The 17,456-nt window shown below is 49.3% G+C and overlaps 2 protein-coding genes across 3 annotated transcripts in view; one reads left to right on the top strand and one right to left on the bottom strand.

The window, feature by feature from the left end:
• Positions 1-17,456, bottom strand: part of FBXO16 (F-box protein 16) — an 810,609-nt gene that overhangs the window by 733,446 nt on the left and 59,707 nt on the right. The window lies entirely within an intron of this gene.
• Positions 1-17,456, top strand: part of LOC310702673 (L-gulonolactone oxidase) — a 52,111-nt gene that overhangs the window by 997 nt on the left and 33,658 nt on the right. Inside the window, exons 2-5 of the mRNA XM_083494645.1 lie at positions 4,126-4,227; positions 5,894-6,019; positions 7,727-7,821; positions 8,588-8,678. Of these exons, the coding sequence (XP_083350771.1) occupies positions 4,126-4,227; positions 5,894-6,019; positions 7,727-7,821; positions 8,588-8,678 (414 nt within the window). The remainder of the gene's footprint in view (positions 1-4,125; positions 4,228-5,893; positions 6,020-7,726; positions 7,822-8,587; positions 8,679-17,456) is intronic.

The following is a 17,456-nucleotide window of genomic DNA, read 5'->3' as shown; positions in this document are numbered from 1 at the left end:
CAGGGGGTTGGACTCGATGGCCCTTGTGGTCTCTTCCAACTCTAGGATTCTATGATTCTATGATTCCATTAAACCATGGGAGTTTAGTGCACAGAACAAAACTGTTCCCTTAAGTTGGCTTGGAACGGCTGTCGCCAAAAGCAGTGCAGATGTGAAAGGGTTTTCTTTTTTTAAAATAAAATGTATTTATTTAGTTTTTCAGATTAAAACGATACAGTCACATATCCAACATGCCAAGAAAAAAGCACACCAAGAACTCAGGCCAATGTAAGTTTCAATTGTGGGAGTGGTCCCTATTCACAAATCAATAGTCAATAATAACAAAAACTACTGTATTTTTCACCCTATAGGACGCACTTTCCCCCCTCCAAAAATGAAGGGGGAATGTGTGTGGGTCCTATGGGGCGAATGCAGGCTTTCGCTGAAGCTTGGAGAGCAAGGGGGGTCTGTGCGCACCGACCCCTCTTGCTCTCCAGGCTTCAGGAAGCTATCCGCAAGCCTTGCAAGCCCGGCAGGAGGTCCCGTGGGCTCGCAAGGCTTGCGGGGAGCAGCCTGCAACCCACAAGCTCGGGGGACAGCGGGGAGGCGGAGCGCCGCCACCCCGCTATTCCCCGACCTGATCTGGAGGCTGGGGGGGGGGAGAAGCAAGCTTGCTTCTCTCCCCCCGCCAGCCCCACAAGCTCAGGGGTAGCGGGGAGGCGGAGCGCCGCCACCCCGCTATTCCCTGACCTGATCTGGAGGCTGGCGGGGGGGGGGAGAAGCCAGCTTGCTTCTCCCCATCGCCAGCCCCACAAGCTCAGGGGACAGCGGGGCAAGCTGCTGCCCCACGGAGGCTAGAAAGGCTGTCCCTGAAGGCAGAAGAGGGAGACGGAGCGTTCCGTCTCCCTCTTCTAGCTTGGGGATGGCTGCGCAAACCTGGGGGGGAAATAAAAAATTTTCCCTTGATTTCCCCCCCAAAAAACTAGGTGCGTCCTATGGGCCGGTGCGTCCTATAGGGCGAAAAATACGGTAATCCATTCAAAAGCTTTTCTGTGCATTTTCAATTTGGAAGTGAGCCTGTTACCTTTTATATGCACTTAAAGGGGTAGAAGAGATCCCTAGATCTTAACGGCACAGAGTTCTAAAGTTCAGCTGCAGTTTAATTTGAGGTCTTAAAGAAATGATGTATAATCCTGATAGCTATTCAGACCCGTAGGGGTCATGGTTTTAAGTAAACGCACAGAAAAACTCAAGATACACATTGATCTACCCACACGTAGTTGTTACCCCTGAGAAACGTAGAAAATAACAGGATATATTTATCCGAAAGTCTTCAAACTTACACAACCCTTTAAAAATTGGCTGATGAAGGTGAATACATCGAAACGGGGCCCTGTCCTGGTTTGTAATCCATAACTGACTTCTGACAATTATGCTCTATGTTTAAAACTGAGACCTTTACGTCGAATTTGACTTCTGACTTCTGTTCAATGATTGAAACTAAGACTTCCACGCCAAATCCGACTATGGACTAACATAAACTTACCTCTACTCATAAACTCTTATCCCTAATTCTGTAACGAATTATTGTGTTACACATATCCTTATGAGTTTGAGTTTGTAATCTCTGTTAGAGTTTGTAACCTCAATTGGAGTTTGTGATCCTTGTCAGAATACATACTTTTGAATGGATTAGTTTTTGTTACTATTGACTATTGATTTGTGATTAGGGACCACTCCCACTATTGGAACTTACATTGGCCAGAGTTCTTGGCGTGCTTTTTTCCTGGTATATTTAATAACAAGTACTCCAACTTATCTTGTGGGACGCAGGTGGTGCTTTGAGTTAAACCACAGAGCCTAGGACTTGCTGATCAGAAGGTTGGCGGTTCAAATCCCTGCAACAGGGTGAGCTCCCGTTGCTCAGTCCCTGCTCCTGCTCACCTAGCAGTTTGAAAGCACTTCAGAGTGCAAGTAGATAAATAGGTACCACTCTGGCGGGAAGGTAAACGGCTTTTCTGTGCACTGCCCTGGTTTGCCAGAAGCGGCTTAGTCATGCTGGCCACATGACCCGGAAGCTGTACTCCGGCTCCCTCGGCCAATAAAGCGAGATGAGCACCGCAACCCCAGAGTCAGTCATGACTGGACCTAATGGTCAGGGGCCTCTTTACCTTTACCTTTACTCCAACTTATCTTACATATCCAACATGCAACATAAAAACAAGATTCCAGAGCTTCCCTCCTCCCTTTGTGGATCCTATTGTGAATCATTTCCTCCTGCGTCTTTTATGACAATCCAAATCTTTTACCTCTCCATTACGTCCAAAATTCACATTAAACTACAAGTGATATTCCAATCCAACTAACGATTTCAGCTGTTTACAATGGTTTTTAAGATAAGTTGTAAAATCTGATTCTTCTGGTCATTTTAGCCGGTTCGGCATAATCCATCAACTTGATCTGCCATTCTTCTCTGGTCGGGACTTAATCTTCTTTCCATCTCCGGGCCAATAACATCGCCACAGCTGTGGTCGCGTACATAAATAGTATTTTCTGCTCCCTTGGGATTTTGGCACCTGAATGTGAAAGGGTTTTCACTTCACCCAATGTAAATGCCTACCCAGTACTTTCCAGTGGAAGAAATCCACACTTTGGAGCAATATCATCAGCAAGACCATCTACAATAAAAGGGCAAGGGATGTCCGTTTGTTGCCATATAATGGGCAATAGGTGTCCATGTTGATGTCCCAGTGCTGAAACCATCCTGAATGGTGATGTAAACAAAATCTGCTTTTTTTCCCTTATGAGGTATCCAAGAGCCCATATAGAGTCCTTACATAGGTTCCCTATCAGCAGGAGAAAATAAAAGAGGCCAACCAGAGAATGAGAAGCAAAGCAGCTAGGAAGCCTGATCTTTATAACCGTATTTTTCGCCCTATAGGACGCACTTTTTCCCCTCCAAAAATGAAGGGGAAATCTGTGTGCGTCCTATGGGGCGAATGCAGGCTTTCGCTGAAGCTTGGAGAGCGAGAGGGGTCGGTGCGCACTGACCCCTCTCGCTCTCCAGGCTTCAGGAAGCTATCAGCAAGCCTGGGGAGCCCGCGGGAGTTTCCGCAGGGCTCCCTAGGCTGCGAATAGCAGCCTGCTGCACGTAACGTGAAGCAGAGCGCCCCACGCTTCGGGCAGACATCGGGCAGCCCCACAAGCTCGGGGGACAGTGGGGAGGCGCAGCGCCGCCATCCCGCTGTTCTCCGACCTGGTTTGGATTCCCCGACCTGGTTTTGGGGGGGAAATAAAGGGGGGATTTCCTTTATTCCCCCCCCAAAAAACTAGGTGTGTCCTATGGGCCGGTGCGTCCTATGGGACGAAAAATACGGTAAACTGTTGCAACAGGGTCCTCAATCACCACATGCAGGAAGGAGGAGGAACCCAGAACCATGGCATGCAAGCCCTTATATATACTTTTGAAATTGCCCACCCTGTAGCTCAAGACCACCCCCAAAACATCATACTTACATCACAGGAGGCGGCAGTCTGCAGCAGAAATCCTGCCTGCCAGGATACCTGATAATGGTCACTGATTGCATTACCTGGGCAGCCTGACCATTCTTTTGTGGTGGTTCATACTTTAGTTCCTGAGTCCAGGTCACAGGCTCACCCTATTCATACACAAAGATGCCCTAAAGACAGGTAAGCAAAAGACAAGGGAGAGGTTTTCCCATTTCCTTCCTCCTTGCAGAGAAATATTTGAGGTCAATTTGGTAGAGTCAAAATGGTTTCAGGATTGTTCTCCTGTACTATTTCGGATGCGCGGTCTACATACTTATGTATTTGTTTGCCTTGTAAATTTATGAACATACGCTTCAGGTTACATACACTTCAGGTTACAGACTCCGCTAACCCAGAAATAATGCTTCAGGTTAAGAACTTTGCTTCAGGATGAGAACAGAAATCGTGCTCCAGCGGTGCAGCAGCAGGAGGAGGCCCCATTAGCTGAAGTGGTGCTTCAGGTTAAGAACAGTTTTGGGTTAAGTACAGACCTCTGGAACAAATTAAGTACTTAACCCGAGGTACCACTGTAGTTTATATCTTTGAGACCTTAAATTTTGAGAACAATGGTATTTGTTTTGTTTCTCTGGGCATTAGGTCCATGGCCAAGGTGGCGTCAGATTCCAGAACTGGGCGAAGACTTATGGCTCCTCCCCGGAGATGTATTTTCAGCCAACCACGGTGGATGAGATCAAGGAGGTAAGTGGAGGGAGGTTCCAGTCGGTGTGAATTTCCCAACCTTCCCTAGATATCAGGTGTAGGGCCAACAGACAGACAGACAGTGCTCATCCTTCTAGTCTTCCATCTTTATGGTCTTGGAAGACCAGGAGAAGGATACTGTGGCCACAAGCTCAGTGGGGAGCCAGGGTCAGCAAGGGTTAAAGTCACATGGGAAAAGTCAACAACATATCTCTGAGATATGACTCCAAAAGGATAGAGCAAGTAAAAAAAGAACAATGATTTCGGCCAAGGCCTTTGTCAGCGGCCTTTGTTTTTTCCTACAATTTACCCAACGTGAGCACCAGAAAACCATCCACAATTGAAATCTCATCTGAATAATCTCCATTAGTTCAATCGGCGTGACATCGAGGATTTCGAAACGGGGCCTTTCTGACTTGAATATGCAAACACTGGTTTTTAACTTGGGTTCATCAGAGGGGGCATCGTTGCGTGGTGAGTTCCCGCCTCCCCCCAGTGGAAATAAAGACACATGACACAATTATTTAGGTTAATGGGCTAAAAATGGCCACAACTTTATTGGTTGCAGGTAATGAGCAGTATTGGCTTAGGCATTGGTCCTAACCGACTATATCCAACTTCAGCCCATCCGCTTGAAGTCCAGGAAGGGTTAACCACCAGTAGGGGGAGTCCTGCTGATGCACATCAACTAGGAACTCCCCCGGGGTCACCGATAGGGGGCGTGGCTTAGGCCCTCACCTCCATAGGCTTCGGACAGGGCCACGCCCCCCGGAATCCTTTACCAGAATACCCTTCAATATGCAGGGGAGGTGATGGCGCTTCCTCCCCCCCCCCCTCATCTACATAACAATACCCTTACCAATGCCTAACTGCCAATGCCGAGGAACTTGTGGCGATTTGCTACGAGGTAGGTGGAAACCAAGTGGCTGGAGCCAATTTGCCAAGTGGAAAAAATTCCTACCAGGCCCCTCAACGGCGACCAGCCAAGGTCCATAGCAATGTCGGAAAGAAAAACCTAATGGGCGTGAGGGTGGGAAACTGGAGCAGCTGAAGCGGTCAAAAGAGGGAGATCCCCGGCCGTGCCAGTGCTAAATAGCGCAGGCCACGCCCCCCAGGCCAGCCGATTGGCTGGCCAGGGGATGATGTGCCCGGGGATTCTTTCAATCACGCGGAGGCTGGATTCTTTCAATCACGTGGAGGGGGCGTGAAGCCCGCAACCCCACTTCCTCTCCAGCTCGGAAGTGGCTTTGCCAGTGGGGGCTGGTACAGCAGAAAGTGGGAGGCCCATGGTGGGTGGGGCCAACTCATGCTAGACTGGTCCCCATCCTCCTGCCCCCTGTTCAATTCTACATCTATATATGCTGGCTGGACTTGTGGGAGTTGAGTTCGAAACATCTGGAGGGCGCCATGTGAAGGGTGAGCCTTCAGAGATCATGGAGGGGATGGGAAGTGGAAAGGGGGGTGGAATATCATTGCACCTCAAGGCCTCAGGGTATGGATGTGGAACCTGTGACCCTCAAGACTCCAAACCCATCATCCCTGACCATTGGCTATTCTGGCTGGGGCTGTTGAGAGTTGGATCCAGCAACATCCAGAGGACCACGGCTTCCACTTCCTTGAGCTCGGGGGTCACCTCTGTACCAATGTCTGGTCGCCCTCTCTGCAGATCTTGGATCTGGCCAGGCAGAAGAGTAAGAAGGTGAAAGTGGTGGGAGGTGGACATTCCCCCTCGGACATTGCCTGCACGGATGACTACATGATCGAGATGGGAAGGATGAACAAGGTGCTCAAGGTAAGAGAGCAGGATTCTCCCTTTCTGGGTCCTTCTCATGACCCACCTAGCTCAGATTGCACCTCACAGTACCTGGCCAGAGAGATGACTTGGAGCAGAGCTCATCCATAGGGTGACCTCCAGAACGTATTAGGAGACATACTGGGCGAGGATGAAATTAAGTAAGACAAACCTTAAACCGCAGTTATGTGCAATTTAGGTTATAAACGTCAACACTGGGTGAGCAGGAAGTCACTAGTTGCGTTGAATTGGGATATAATTGTTGAGTAACAAATGTAACTTCCTATATGGTAAAAAGAACAAAATATTACCGTATTTTTCGCTCTATAGGATGCACTTTTTCCCCTCCAAAAATTATTTTATTTTTTTTAATATATATTTATTAACTTTTCAGAGGGTATACAAAAAAAGCAAAAAACAAAAATACAAAAATAAAAACACATATAATTTCATTCACTTATTTTCTTTTAACTTATTTCTCAGACCTCCTCATACCTCCCCTTTTTGTATTCCAATTCAAATTATTCATTCAGCAAATCCTCACCCTTAATTTACACTTAATTTTACACCTTTCTTTCTCCCCCCCCCCCCCAATTATCTTAATCATTACAGCTGGTAACCACTTAACTTCTTTTTATCCAACATCATTCTAACATTCGCTAATTTTTCCCCTCCAAAAATTAAGGGGAAATGTGTGTGCATCCTATAGAGTGAATGCAGGCTGCGCAGCTAAGCCCAAAGCCAGAACAGGGAGAAGGAGCGCTGCGCAGTGCTCCGTCTCGCTGTTCTAGCTTGGGGTTAGCTGCGCAAAGCCTCCGCAGGGCAGCGGGGTGAAGGCACCCTGCTGCCCTGTGGAGGCTTCAAAGGCCGTCCCCGAAGCCAGAACAGCGAGGCGGAGCGCTGCGCAGCCTTCATCCCGCTGCTCTGCGGAGGCTTCAAAGGCTGCACTCCGTTGGCTTCAGGCAGCTATCCACAAGCTTTTGGAGCGCAGCAGGAATTCCCGCTGCACTCCGAAGGCTTGCGGATAGCCGCCTGAAACCTGGAGAGTGAGAGGGGTCAGTGCACACCGATTCCTCTTGCTCTCCAGGCTACGCTTCGCTGGAGAGGCGCTGCACAGTTTTCCCTCTCTGCGCAGCGCCCCTTCAGCGAAATGGGAGGAGAAATGGAAGGGGCTCCGTTTTTCCTGCTGCTTCTCTGAAGGGATGCTGAGCAGAGAGGGGGAGAATTCCCCCCCCCCCGTTCTCCCCCTCCTGTGGTCCAGTACATCCTATGGTCCGGTGTGTCCTATAGAGTGAAAAATACGCTATATATAAAAAAGGTAAAGGGACCGCTGACCATTAGGTTCAGTCATGGCCGACTCTGGGGTTGCGGCGCTCATCTCGCTTTATTGGGAGCCGGTGTACAGCTTCTGGGTCATGTGGCCAGCAGGATTAAGCCACTTCTGGCGAACCAGAGCAGCGCACAGAAACATCGTTTACCTTCCTGCCAGAGTGGTACCTATTTATCTACTTGCACTTTGATGTGCTTTCAAACTGCTAGGTTGGCAGGAGCAGGGACCAAGCAATGGGAGCTCACCCCGTCCTGGGGATTCGAACCGCCGACCTTCTGATCTGCAAGCCCTAGGCTCTGTGGTTCAACCCACAGCGCCACCCACATCCCATTATTATATATAGATACAGATAAAAGAGCCAATCTTATCACTTGCAGGTGGACAAAGAGAAGAAGCAAGTAACAGCAGAGGCTGGCATCCTTCTCTCTGATTTGAACACCGAGTTGAGCAAACACGGCTTGGCTTTGCCCATGTAAGTAAGACAACTTTGCACATGCTGAAATGCCACCAATATCGGCGCTTAGGGGGGCACCGGGTTGGCAAAGGCCGCTGTGAGTCAAAGGCCCCAGCTGGGATCTTTCACCCCCGATGCCCTCTCTTTAGCCAAGACGGCACTCAGAAGCCTTTGTGGCAAATGAGTTCTTTTGAGGAGTGACCTGCGGGAGGCAATGGGCTCGCAGCATCGCATGCAAATTTGCTCAGATGCCCTGACATCGGGGCCAAAGGAGCCTTTTAATCACAGAAGGGCTTAATAAGATTGACTCCTCTTTTTTGTCCTTCCATCTGCAGAATAATTGCAGGCTCTCTGCAATTCAGGACTCTTGTTCTGCTGGAGTTTGGGTGAAACTATTAGTTGGAAGGAAAGGTTCGCGTTGGAGGGGAAATGTCGAAAAGGCAGGTTTGCCCGCTAATTTGGGGCAGGCTGGAGTGCTATTTCAGTCGCACCAAGCTGCACACACCCCGAAGGAATATCTGTATTGTCAGAAATGCAGATCAACAGCCAAGGCGCCTTCCTACTTCAATGCGCTTGTTCTGCGGCTTGATGTGCCGTGACATGCGTGTCTCATTTCATTTTGGCGTGTTCGGGATCCGGAGCAGGTGGCAATTAATTACCTTTTGTGCCAAACGTCACGTTCGCTAATATCATTGTCTCAGCAGCCGCCTTGGGGAATAAACAATAGAGAAAGCCTCTTCCTTCTTGCCTACAGCTCACATTCCCCCCTTTTCCCCACCTTCAGTCTAGGAGCCGTTTCGGATGTGACAGCCGCCGGCGTCGTTGGCACCGGAACCCACAACACGGGGCTCAGGCACGGCATTTTGGCGACGCAGGTAAGAACCACACGGGCTGTAGCCGGAGGAGTCCAGGTGACTGGCAAGCGAGCAGGTCACACGGCAACTTGTCAGGTAGCACAAAACTGATGGTGCAGCTGAGCAGGACTTGAAGAGTAAAAGCTTTGTCCTAATATTCACCAGGGCACACTGGTGGTGCTGTGGTTTAAACCACAGAGCCTAGGGCTTCCCAATCAGAAGGTCGGCGGTTCGAATCCCCGCCACGGGGTGAGCTCCCGTTGCTCGGTCCCTGCTCCTGCCCACCTAGCAGTTCAAAAGCACGTCAAAGTGCAAGTAGATCAATAGGTACCACTTCGGTGGGAAGGTAAATGGTGTTTCCATGCGCTGCTCTGGTTTGCCAGAAGCGGCTTAGTCATGCTGGCCACATGACCTGGAAGCTGTACGCCAGCTCCCTCGGCCAGTAAAGCGAGATGAGCGCCACAACCCCAGAGTCGTCTGCTTAGGGGTCCCTTTACCCTTTACCTTTAAAATTCTCCAAAAAAGAGAGCTTATAAGGAGATCCTGCTGGATCAGCCCCAAAAGTCCACATATCCTAAGACATATCTCAGTAAAAGGTAAAGGAGCCCTGGACAGTTAAGTCCAGTATAACTATGGGGTTGCGGTGCTCATCTCGCTTTCAGGCCGAGGCAGCCAGCGTTTGTCCACAGACAGCTTTCCGGGTCATGTGTCCAGCATGACTAAAATGCTTCTGGCGTAACGGGACACAGTGACGGAAACCAGAGCGCATGGAAACACCGTTTACCTTCCCGCTGCAGCGGTACCTATTTATCTACTTGTGCTGGTGTGCTTTCGAACTGCTAGGTTGGCAGGAGCTGGGACAGAGCAATGGGAGCTCACCTCCATTCCGGAGGCCCATTCGCAACCTGAAGAGTACGCAACCCGCGTCTGCGCGTCTGTGCATGCGCAGGTCGCGATTCGCCACTTCTGCACATGTGCATGATGTCATTTAGCACGTCTGCGCATGTGTGAGCAATGAAACCTGGAAGTAACCCTTTCCAGTACTTCCGGGTCGCTGCGGGACACAACCTGAAAACCCGCAACGTGAAGCAAACATAACATGAGGTATGACTGTACATATATACCTAGGTTCAGGTTACATATGCTTCAGGTTACAGACTCCGCTAACCCAGAAATAGTACCTCGGGTTAAGAACTTTGCTTCAGGATGAGAACAGAAATCGTGCTCTGGCAGAGCAACGGCAGCAGGAGGCCCCATTAGCTAAAGTGGTGCTTCAGGTTAAGAACAGTTTCAGGTTAAGAAGGGACCTCCAGAACAAATTAAGTTATTAACCCGAGGTACCACAGTACCTACTGTTTCACTAAAGGACTTTCAAATTTGTGCACTCATTTACCAAAGATGCGCCGCGCTAGCTGCAGCGCTTGTCATTCACAACGGCGGCGCTTGTCAGACTTGGGGGCTCTGGGTGGATCTTTGCACCCTGGCGGTGCATATGCTAAAGACTCCCCTGATTAGAAGGGACCCCAAGGGTCATCTAGTCCAACCCCTGCAACTGTAAGAATCTTTTTGCCCAACGTAGGACTTGAATCCGCGACCCAGAGATCGAGTCTCATGCTCTACCGAGTGAGCCATCCTAGTGACTAGATGTGCCATTGGTCTCATCCACCCTGCTATTCTTACGTTCTTACTTTCATTTCTCTGATCTGAATCTTCCAACTTTTAGATGTCCACAAAATCTTGTGTTATGAGAGAGAAAGAGAAACATTCCTCTATCTACTTTCTCTCACGTCGCCTTTAACTTGCCTTTTCGTTAAACTGAAAAGTCCCAAACCTCGCAATATTTCCTCGTATGGGAGTCACTTCTAGTTTAGGAAAACATTTTCCTAAACAGATTTGTCCCGTGGGCAGATGTATCCTTCTAGCTTTAATAATAAAATATAGGAGGGGGATTGCTATAAGATCAATGATGTGAGAACAGGAATGGAACCAAACCAGATGGCAATTTGACAGGCGGTGAGATCATTAGCAGTTTCCCCCTAGATTTAAGGTGGCAGGAAACGCCGAGGAAAATTGGGCATTTTAAAAATCGTTTGTCTTGCTCCAAGCACCCGCAGCGAAACGCTTCCTCAAGATATGCAGAGGAAGCCCCCATATTTCACACAGGGCTCCCCAGAAATGAGGGAAGGTGAACGGCAAAGGTACAGGGTGATGAAGATTCAGCTAGGGGCACCTGGGCACCCAACTGCTTACGTTCAGAAATGATGGGAGTTTGTAAGATCCCCTGAGCACCGAGACAGAAGGGAAGCCTGCAAAAGAGATTATTATTAATTCAAAGAATGTGATTATTTATAGCCCACTGTTTAGCCAAGACCAGCCCCCAAAGCAGATTACAATTAAGCTGCAATAACAAAGGTGCAATAACTTTGGGGATATATTATGGGGAACGAACTGTCTTTCCTGGCCCCGGGCTGTTACCACTGAGTTATTTACTTGCTTGGAGCAAAAAAATCACTGATAAAACTCCCACAAACATCATGCATCACTGTTAAGCTCAGCTCAGTATGCTGTCTTCCAGCCTCTGATAGCCAAGTGCTCTCTGAACATTTTTGTGGTGCTTCGCAAGACGAAAAGAATCCGTTCTGTGATTCTCTTCGTCTAGCGGTTTTTTCGTCTTGCAAAGCAAGCCCATTGACGGATTAGAGGATTAGCGCTATTAGCAGCTTTTAGCGGTTTATCAGCTTATCGGATCAGCTGATAAGCGGCTTAGCGGCTTAGAAAAGGGGGGGGAGGGGGAAAAACCCGCAGGAACTCGCAAGACGTTTTCGTCTTGCAAAGCAAGCCCATAGGAGATTCGTTTTGCGAAGCACCTCCAAAACGGAAAACTCTTTCGTCTAGCGAGTTTTCCGTCTTGCGAGGCATTCGTCTTGCGGGGCACCACTGTACAACTCCCATCAGCCACAACCAGCATGGGTGATGGGAGTTGTAGTCCACGACAACTGCAGGGTGCCAGGATGACAAAGGCTGCTGTAGTCATTTATTTTGCAACCATCTGTCGTCTATTGATTTAGAAGCCAGGAGGGTCTTTGCCCATCAGGTTATCTATTTTATTTGTTTATCTGTAACATTTATATGCCACCTTTCTTTCCAAGGAGTCCAAAGTGGTGTGCATGGTTCTCCTTCTCCCTCATTCATCCTCACAACAACCCTGTGAGGTAGGTTAAGAGATAGGGACTGGCCCAAGCTTCAGGTCCGAGTGGGGATCGAACCTTGGTCTCCCAGGTCCAACACTCTAACCGTTAATGCCACACTGGCTGGCTTATATACACATGAGGAAGAAGAAGAAGAGTTTGGATTTGATATCCCGCTTTATCACTACCCAAAGGAGTCTCAAAGTGGCTAACATTCTCCTTTCCCTTCCTCCCCCATAACAAACACTCTATGGGGCTGAGAGACTTCAGAGAAGTATGACTAGCCCAAGGTCACCCAGCAGCTGCATGTGGAGGAGCGGGGAAGCAAACTCGGTTCACCAGATTACGAGTCCACTGCTCTTAACCACTACACCTCCCTGGCTCTGTTAGATGTAAGAGGTGACATGATTAGCCCATCTTTGAGTATCTGAAGGGCTATTGTTACATGAAAGTTGGAGCAAGCTTGTTCAAGGATCTGGAAACTAAGCCTGATGAGGAACGGTTGAAGGAGCTGGGTATGCTTAGCCTGGAAAAGAGGAGACTGGGAGGAGATAGGATTTGTTGTTGTTTAGTCATTTAGTCGTGTCCGCCTCTTTGTGACCCTCTGGACCAGAGCACGCCAGGCCCTCCTGTCTTCCACTGCCTCCCACAGTTTGATCAAACTCATGTTCATAGCTTTGAGAACACTGTCCCACCATCTCGTCCTCCGTCGTTCCCTTCTCCTTGTGCCCTCCATCTTTCCCAACATCAGGGTCTTTTCCAGGGAGTCTTCTCTTCTCATGAGGTGGCCAAAGTCTTGGAGCCTCAGCTTCAGGATCTGTCCTTCCAGTGAGCACTCAGGGCTGATTTCCTTCAGAATGGAGAGGTTTGATCTTCTTGCAGTCCATGGGACTCTCAAGAGTCTCCTCCAGCACCAGAATTCAGAAGCATCCATTCTTCAGTGATTAGCCTTCTTTATGGTCCAGCTCTCACTTCCATACATCACTACTGGGAAAACCATAGCTTTAACTATACAGACCTTTGTCGGCAGGGTGACATCTCTCTTCAAATACCTCAAGGGCTGTCTCATGGAGGAGGAAACAAGCTTGTTTGCTCTGGAGAGTAGGACCCAAACCAATGGCTTCAAGTTATGAGAAAGAAGATTCTGACTCAATATCAGGAAGAACTTTCTGACATTAAGAGCTGATCGACAGTGGAACAGTCTCCTTCACGAGGTGGTTGACTCTCCAAATTACAAGAAAGATGTTCCTAGCTAAAACCTTAGGGAGAACCTTCTAGTGGAGAGAGAGCTGTTCAGTGGTGGAACGGACTCCCTAGGAAGGTGGTTGACTCTCCAAGGTCACTCAGTGGTCTTTATGGTCTAGTGAGAACATGTACCCTGATCTCTCAGGTCCTAGTCTGACACTCACTAACCACTTTACCACACAAGCTCTCATTGACACGTGCCAGCAAAATCAAGGAAGAAACTTGCTGCACCTTGGAGACAAACACATTATTATTATTTTAAAAATGGCATCATAAGCTTTTGTGCACTTGAATCCGCGTCATCAGGTGCAGGAGAAAAACGATTCCAGCAACTCACCCTAACGAAATTAATTGGCATTTATTTCCAAGAGGCAATAACAGGGACACTGATTTATCAGGGATTGGCAGGTAATGTGAAACTCTCAATGATTTACGAATCCTACCCAGCCCCCTTCTCTCTCACACACACAGAAAAGCAAATTCACCTGATCTGTGAATGAAGTATTTACCAATTTACCAATCTCATACTTCTCATAGCTTGTTTGTGGGGGTGTTATGTGGGAGCTGTGGGCTTTGTGTTTTTGGGGAACACAGAGCTCCCCCACTTCCTCGTTATTTGTGATATCATCCCAAGGCTCTTTGCAAGATGAATGGCTGTTCCCGGCTCGGATTTTGCAGCGGCGGGATGGATTATCCGGCTTCCAACGCAATTGATAGATTCCATGCACCTTGCAAAAAAACAGTGACTTATAAGAAGTGACGGATAGGCGGGGGGCGGGGGAAGGAGAAGGGGAGGGAGGAGAAAGGAAGCTAATAAAAGGGGGCAGGTGATCGATAGGAAGACAAAAGAGGCAGGGCAGCGGCTGCCGTTCGGGAATCGACATTAGTTAAAATTCATGAGCAGCCGTCAAAAACAAGTCCATAAAATAACTAAAGGAGAAAATTCTAAGACATGGGAGAAGGGTTGGTGGTTTGGCAATGGGAAGAGGAGGTTGTCAATCTGCAGTTGCCAGCAGAGACCCCAGAAATCTTGCAAAGGTCCTCACTTCCCGCACAGCCTGAAATTTCTCCTTTGCAACCGGCCCTTGAGTGCATGAGGACTAGCTGCTGCCGCGCTCCCTCCAAAATGTCCTACTTTCAGCCACGGTAACTATAGTAAAGGTAAAGGGACCCCTGACCGTTAGGTCCAGTCGTGGCCAACTCTGGGGTTGTGGCGCTCATCTCACTTTACTGGCCGGCGTACAGCTTCCGGGTCATGTGGCCAGCATGACTAAGCCACTTCTGGCGAACCAGAGCAGCGCACGGAAACGCCGTTTACCTTCCTGCTAGAGGTATGCACTTTGACGTGCTTTCGAACTGCTAGGTGGGCAGGAGCAGGGACCGAGCAACAGGAGCTCACCCCGTCACGGGGATTCGAACCGCCGACTTTCTGATCGGCAAGTCCTAGGCTCTGTGCTTTAACCCACAGCGCCACCTGTGTCCCAGGTGCATTCCGCCGGTAACTATAGAGGCCCTATAACTCTTGTACCCCATATAAGCGTGCAAGAAGCACCTGCTGAATCAGGGCAAAGGCCCATCTAGTCCAGCGTCCTGTTCTTGCAGTGGCCAACCAGATGCCTGAATGGAAACCCCCCAGCAGGATTTGAGCACAAGAGCAACTCTCCCCTCCTGCGGTTTCCAGCAACAGATTCAGAAGCATTATTCACTCTGAATATGGAGGAAAACTAAGATTCGATTTAACTCACCTTAACGGCAACACACCAAGCGACCACACTTAAAAATCAGCCTTCGGGGCGGAATGCACCTGAAATGTAGTATCCCTCTCTGCTGTCGACATCTCCGAACGCAAGAAAGTTGGGCTCTGGTGAAATCTGGAGGAGGGAAAAGAAGACTTTTGAAGGCTCTGTCTCTCAGGACTGACCTTCTACAACCTCTTCCACCATGGCCCTGCTGGCTTGGACACACGGAGGGCACCAGGTTGGGGAAAGCTGGTGCAGGAAGAATGCAGGGCTGGAGCAGAGAGTCAGTCCCTTCTGCTGCCTCCTTGCACCTCCAGGACAGGGTCTGAGCCAAGGTAGTTGGGAAGGCTGCGTCAGAGTCACTGGCTTCCCTGGGCAGCAACTGGTAGACTGGGAGAGAGAAGCCCCCTTGCCCAGGAAACAGGCCCACTCTCTTCCCCACCGCAAAACTGAGTTTGCTGAAGTGCATTATTGCAGATTTGAAAGCAAGAGCTTCCGTGGATCACATAAATGAGGTAATAAGAAGAGAGTGGCTGGTGGATCTGGCCAAAGGGGGCCCATCGAGTCCAGCATCGTGTTCTCACAGTGGCCGATGCCCCAATGGGAAACTTGCAAGCAGGACCCGGGCACAAGAGACCCTCTGATTCTGAGTCCCTTGGTCACTTTGGATCAACAGCATCCCGGCAAAGCAGCTCTGATTCTTTGGCGCCCTCGGCCTCTCTCCCAGGAAGTAGTCAAGCTCAGAACCGCCGCTGCCTCCCCTCTCCGTCTCTTGCTTTCTCAGCGCTCCAGGATTCAAATAGATTTGCAGTAATTGGTGTCTCACATCCGCCTCTAATGGGTCCCATTTTTCGGGGCTTTAGGCTGCATTTGCTAGGATTAAGACGGCACAGGCAAGAGCTTGCGCTCCCTGGATGATTCAGGATAAGTGAGACGTCCTCTTTTGGGCAACTACCAAGATGTGTGCCGTTACAGGAATCTGTAATGTGGCCACAAGTGTGTATAGTTCAGATTGCACCTTATCTTTCAAAGCAAAGAAAATCAATGGGGAGAGGGGGAGAGGGGAATTCGAAATATTATTTATAACATAAAAGCTTTAATATACAATTTCTAACTGTCTTGTATTTGTATACAGCAAAGAGAAGTTTAGAGCAGTTAGGTATATTTTAATTTAGTTTATTATGTAGTAGGTTTATGTTAGAAAATGAATATGGACATTGAATTTGAGGTTTGTAATTTTTCTTTTTTCGGTTTTGGAAATAAAAAAAAGAAAATCAAGGAATGGCAGGAGTAACTATGACTCTCTTATGACCTGTTATCTGTGGGAATTATAATTAATAAGGATGTAGCATTTTCTCTCCGCACCCCCCCTTACAAGACTAGAATTCAGGGGCACCCAACGAAGCTGAATGCTAAACGTATTAAACTGCGGAACTCCCTCCCACAAGGGGCAGTGACAGTGGCGTAGCGTGGGGGGTGCAGGGGGGGCCGGCCGCACCGGGCACAACATCTGGGGGGGGGGGCGCGCTCGCACTCGCAGCTCTCTGCCCCTACCTCACTCTCTCACACTGCAGTGCTGGCTGTGCGAATCCGATCCGAGCCGCTGGGTCGCCGCCCACTGTGGAGGGGGTGGGTGCCAGGCGTGCGGTGCAGAGAGAGCGAGGGACTATCTGGGGGAGGGACAGTGCAGCGGCCGCCCAGCGCAGCGCTGAGCGCAGGAGAGAACCACACCAGACCAGACCAGGCAGCAGCAAGAAGAAGCTGGCAACAGCGGTAGGTTAGGGGTTAGGGGGCGCAAATTACTTGCCTTGCCCCGAGTTAGGGGGCGCAAATTACTTGCCTTGCCCCGGGTGCTGACAACCCACGCTACGCCGCTGGGCAGTGATGGTCACCAACTTGGATGGCTTTAAAAGGGGATGGGACAAATTCCTGGAGGAAGAGGAGGGTGGCTGCGTTCTGCCTCCACAGTCAGAGGCAGTGACGCTTTTGAATACCAAGTGCTGGAAACCAGAGGAGGTTGAGAGTGTTGCTGTTGTGCTCACGTCCTGATTGCGGGTTTTATACAGGCAGCTAGTTGGCCACAGTGAGGACAGGAGGCTAGACTAGATGGGCCAGGGGACTGATCCGGCAGGCTTTTCTTAAGTCCTAGTGTTGAGAGTACTGAACAAGATGGACCAATGGTCTAACTCTAGCTCAGGGTAAGGCAGCTTCCTATGGGAGCAGCAGGCTTGGCAAAGTCATATTGCTGTATTAATAAAAATAGGCAAGCCTCTGAGTTATACAGGACTCTATAGCGAGCAGATACCGTGATCCGAAACACTGCCACAGAAAGGTTAATGGAATTTGCCACCTGGTTTGACTCTGAGCGCAAACAGGCAAAGAGACACCTGCAGAGACCTTACCATAAATGTCAGACCTCCAGGTCGCCTCTCTTATTTACTGCATACATCTCACTTAGACGGAAGTAAAGGTAAAGGTCAAGGGACCCCTAACCATTAGGTCCAGTCATGGCCGACTCTGGGGTTGCGGCGCTCATCTCGCTTTATTGGCCAAGGGAGCCAGCATACAGCTTCCGGGTAATGTGGCCAGCATGACTAAGCCGCTTCTGGCGAACCAGAACAGCGCAC

This window comes from Podarcis liolepis (genome assembly GCF_965112155.1).
Source record: "Podarcis liolepis genome assembly, chromosome: 3".
Taxonomy (NCBI): Eukaryota; Metazoa; Chordata; class Lepidosauria; order Squamata; family Lacertidae; genus Podarcis; species Podarcis liolepis.
Note: the sequence above shows the minus strand (reverse complement) of the source record. Positions and strands in the feature narration are given on the sequence as shown.